The 3,759-nt window shown below is 52.0% G+C and overlaps 1 protein-coding gene across 1 annotated transcript; it reads left to right on the forward strand.

The window, feature by feature from the left end:
* Nucleotides 1-203: 203 nt before the first annotated feature.
* CCN2 (cellular communication network factor 2) lies at nt 204-3,259 on the forward strand. The gene is made up of 5 exons (XM_059941194.1): nt 204-307; nt 415-637; nt 918-1,169; nt 1,301-1,512; nt 1,910-3,259. Exons 1-5 carry the CDS (start codon nt 242-244, stop codon nt 2,204-2,206), a joined length of 1,050 nt encoding a protein of 349 aa, XP_059797177.1. The 5' UTR covers nt 204-241; the 3' UTR covers nt 2,207-3,259.
* The last annotated feature ends 500 nt before the right edge of the window (nt 3,260-3,759 follow it).

Here is a 3,759-nt window from a genome sequence, read left to right on the forward strand (position 1 = left end):
TGCCCGTCCTGGCCTCACACAACAACTCTTCCCCGCCGAGAGGAGGCAGCCAGTGCGACTCCCACCGCCGACGACCCACTGCCTTCAGCCCGACGGCAGCCGCCCAGGCCGACAGCTCCCGAGACAGCAGCCCGGCGCGTCCCGACCCCGCCTCCGGCCCGAACTCGAGCCGCCCGCCCGGCCCGCCGCGCCACCCCCGCCCCGCCGCCGCCCGCCGCCCGCCGCCCGCAGCGCCCCGACCATGTCCGCCGCCGGCCTGGGCCCCGTCCGCTGCGCCTTCGTGCTCCTGCTCGCCCTCTGCAGCCGGGTAAGCACCGGAGACCCCCGCGGCGGCCGGGGCCGGGCGGGGGACCGGGAGGGACCCCGGCGGCGCCGAGGGGCGTGCGCCCGGCTGACAGCCGCCTCCCTCCGCAGCCCGCCTCCGGCCAAGACTGCGGCGGCCGGTGCCAGTGCGCTGCCGGCCCGGCGCCGCGCTGCCCCGCCGGCGTCAGCCTGGTGCTGGACAGCTGCGGCTGCTGCCGCGTGTGCGCCAAGCAGCTGGGCGAGCTGTGCACCGAGCGCGACCCCTGCGACCCGCACAAGGGCCTCTTCTGCGACTTCGGCTCCCCGGCCAACCGCAAGATCGGCGTGTGCACCGGTAAGACCTGCAGCCCCCGTCCCCTTCCGCCTCCCCGGGCCCCTCGCCCCGCGCCGCCGCCACCACCACCGGGGCGCCGGGGGACACTCGATGACCCACCACCTCTTCCCCTCACGCTCACCGTCCCGCCGGAAAAGAAAGCCGCTCGAATTGCGTCCCTTCCTCAGGCTGTTCCCCTGGAGCCCTGCTCCCAGCTCCCATCCCCGACGCGCTTCCGGTTCAGGCTCGAGAACCGATGCTTGACCCCTGCACGTCCCCTTTTTCCCTTCCTCTCCTTCAGCCAAAGATGGTGCCCCCTGCGTCTTCGGAGGGACGGTGTACCGGAGCGGAGAGTCCTTCCAGAGCAGCTGCAAATACCAGTGCACTTGCCTGGACGGGGCGGTGGGCTGCGTGCCCCTGTGCAGCATGGACGTCCGCCTGCCCAGCCCCGACTGCCCCTTCCCACGAAGGGTCAAGCTGCCCGGGAAATGCTGCGAGGAGTGGGTGTGTGACGAGCCCAAGGACCACACCGTGGTCGGCCCTGCCCTCGCTGGTGAGCTGAGTCTTCCTCTAAGTCAGCCTCGTGATTCTCCCCCCTGGGGCTGAATCCTGACTTTGCCAAGGGCAGGGGGAAATGTCTTAGCCTGGCGTCTTACCTCGTGTTTGCGTGCTCTGCTCTCACAGCTTACCGACTGGAAGACACGTTTGGCCCAGACCCAACCATGATTCGAGCCAACTGCCTGGTCCAGACCACAGAGTGGAGTGCCTGTTCCAAGACCTGCGGGATGGGCATCTCCACCCGGGTTACCAATGACAACGCCTTCTGCAGGCTGGAGAAGCAGAGCCGCCTCTGCATGGTCAGGCCTTGTGAAGCTGACTTGGAAGAGAACATTAAGGTACGTTTTCTCCTCCTATTAACTCATAATCATGGAACAAGAGTGGACAGGACCAAAGTTAGGACAGGACCAAAGTTAGGTCTCTTACCACCCTTGTTATTATAGGCCTGTCATCTCCAAAAATATCCAACCATTGAGCTGTTTTGATGGAATGAGATGTTATGTAATAGGAACCACCAATTTTCCACTCGGAAATCCTCCGCAGTGTTAGTTCATTCAAGACATCCCAGAAGAGGCCATGTCTATTTTTGGAAAACTGGCAAATGAGACTCAACCTTCCCCTCCTCAAAACATAAACAGAAGTCAGACAGCCCTAAGGCGAGAACACACAGAGGTTGAAGAAAGCCACACCCCTTGCAGAGTCATTGATTTTTCTGTCCTCCCTTGTCTTCCTCAGAAGGGCAAAAAGTGCATCCGGACCCCCAAAATCTCCAAGCCTGTCAAGTTTGAGCTTTCTGGCTGCACCAGCGTAAAGACATTCCGGGCTAAATTCTGCGGCGTGTGCACCGACGGGCGGTGCTGCACCCCGCACAGAACCGCGACCCTTCCCGTGGAGTTCAAGTGTCCCGATGGCGAGGTCATGAAGAAGAGCATGATGTTCATCAAGACCTGTGCCTGCCATTACAACTGCCCCGGGGACAATGACATCTTTGAGTCGCTGTACTACAGGAAGATGTATGGAGACATGGCCTAAAGCCAGAGAGAGAGACATGAACTCTTTAGGCTGTCACTTGAACTGATTCACATCTCATTTTTGTGTAAACATGATTTCAGTAGCACAGGTTATTTAAATTTGTTTTTCTAACTGGGGAAAAGAAAAATTCCCACCAAATTCAAAATCTTGTGCCATATGACATTCAAACAGTCTGTCAACCCCAGACACTGGTTTGAAGGAAGCAAGACTTGACCGTGGGACTGCATTAGTGCATAGCACCAGCATGTATGCTAGGAGCAGTGGTAGGGGACCAATAGAAAGCCTTGTCATCTTACAGTAGTGATGTGCCTGCTATTTGGAGTGTCACTGGGAAGGAAGACTCACTGACCTGCCTGTAGCTCCAGTGACAGCTAGGATGTGCGTTCTCCAGCCGTCATGAGGATGAGTCAAGTTCTTCTCTAAGTCATAACAGCAGATTCAGCTCTGACCTTCTGATTTGGATGACAGTGTTCAGGAATCAGAATCATGTCTATTAGACTGGACAGCTTGTGGCAAGCTAATTTGCCTGTAACAAGCCAGATTTTTTTTTTATTGATACTGTAAATACTGTGTGTATATATATATATATATATATTTGTACAGTTATCTAAGTTAATTTAAAGTTGTTTGTGCCTTTTTGTTTATGTTTTTAATGCTTTGATATTTCAAATGTTAGCCTCAATTCTGAACACCATAGGTAGGACATAAAGCTTGTCTGATAACTCAAAGCATGAAATGGATATTCAAATGGAAATTCTGCTCAGTTAGAGCAACAGTTCATCAAAACAGGTTTTTTGCTAAAGGTGAGGCAGCAATGTCCTTGGAAGTCCGATTTGTAGGTTGGAAATGTGGTAGGCTCACTTTTAATGTACAAATGACCTTTATTAAAAAATGAGTGGCTCTGTATAGCTGATTGGTTTTTCCACCTGGAAGCATTTGTTTCTACTTTGACTATGACTGTTTTTTTGGACAGTTTATTTGTTGAGAGTGTGACCAAAAGTTACATGTTTGCACCTTTCTAGTTGAAAATAAAGTATATATTTTTTCTACAAAGGGCTTGGTTATTCATTTATTCTCTAAACATTTCTGAGTTTTCTTGAGTAAAAATGGGAAGCTTTTGTTTGTCTTAAAACAATTCACTTATAATTTTCTAGATATCTTTTATCATCTAATCAATTGGTTAATCCCTTCAATAGAATTTTTACATGAATACACATCACACTGAATCAGGTGTCACAAATTTGCAGGCATATACACTGTATTGAGTACACAGGCATTTTTTGTTATCTTCACAGTACTTTATAAACACTTCAATTCTCTCTAGATTATTTCAGTCTCCACTAACCCCTGTTGTATTACACTTGGTCCTGTTTACATTTAATACCTCTCTGGCCATTGTGGGCATCTAATTTCCAACCTGTCATCACACAATAGCCCATGTGCCTTGCACATAGAAAAATGTTTTGAATTTGTATGCTCTACTGTAGATCACACACTAGCCTATGTGCCTTGCACATAGAAAATGTTTAACTATTTTTTGAATTTGTATGCTT

The sequence above is a fragment of the Balaenoptera ricei genome, chromosome 12 (assembly GCF_028023285.1).
Source record: "Balaenoptera ricei isolate mBalRic1 chromosome 12, mBalRic1.hap2, whole genome shotgun sequence".
Classification (NCBI taxonomy): Eukaryota; Metazoa; Chordata; class Mammalia; order Artiodactyla; family Balaenopteridae; genus Balaenoptera; species Balaenoptera ricei.

What these genes read in the sequence shown, in the direction of transcription:
- CCN2 (XM_059941194.1), top strand. Translation starts at nt 242, where the DNA reads ATGTCCGCCGCCGGCCTGGGCCCCGTCCGCTGCGCCTTCGTGCTCCTG. An exon ending in CAAGATCGGCGTGTGCACCG is followed by an intron (nt 638 to 917) that starts GTAAGACCTGCA and finishes CCTCTCCTTCAG; the next exon opens with CCAAAGATGGTGCCCCCTGC. An exon ending in GGTCGGCCCTGCCCTCGCTG is followed by an intron (nt 1,170 to 1,300) that starts GTGAGCTGAGTC and finishes CTGCTCTCACAG; the next exon opens with CTTACCGACTGGAAGACACG.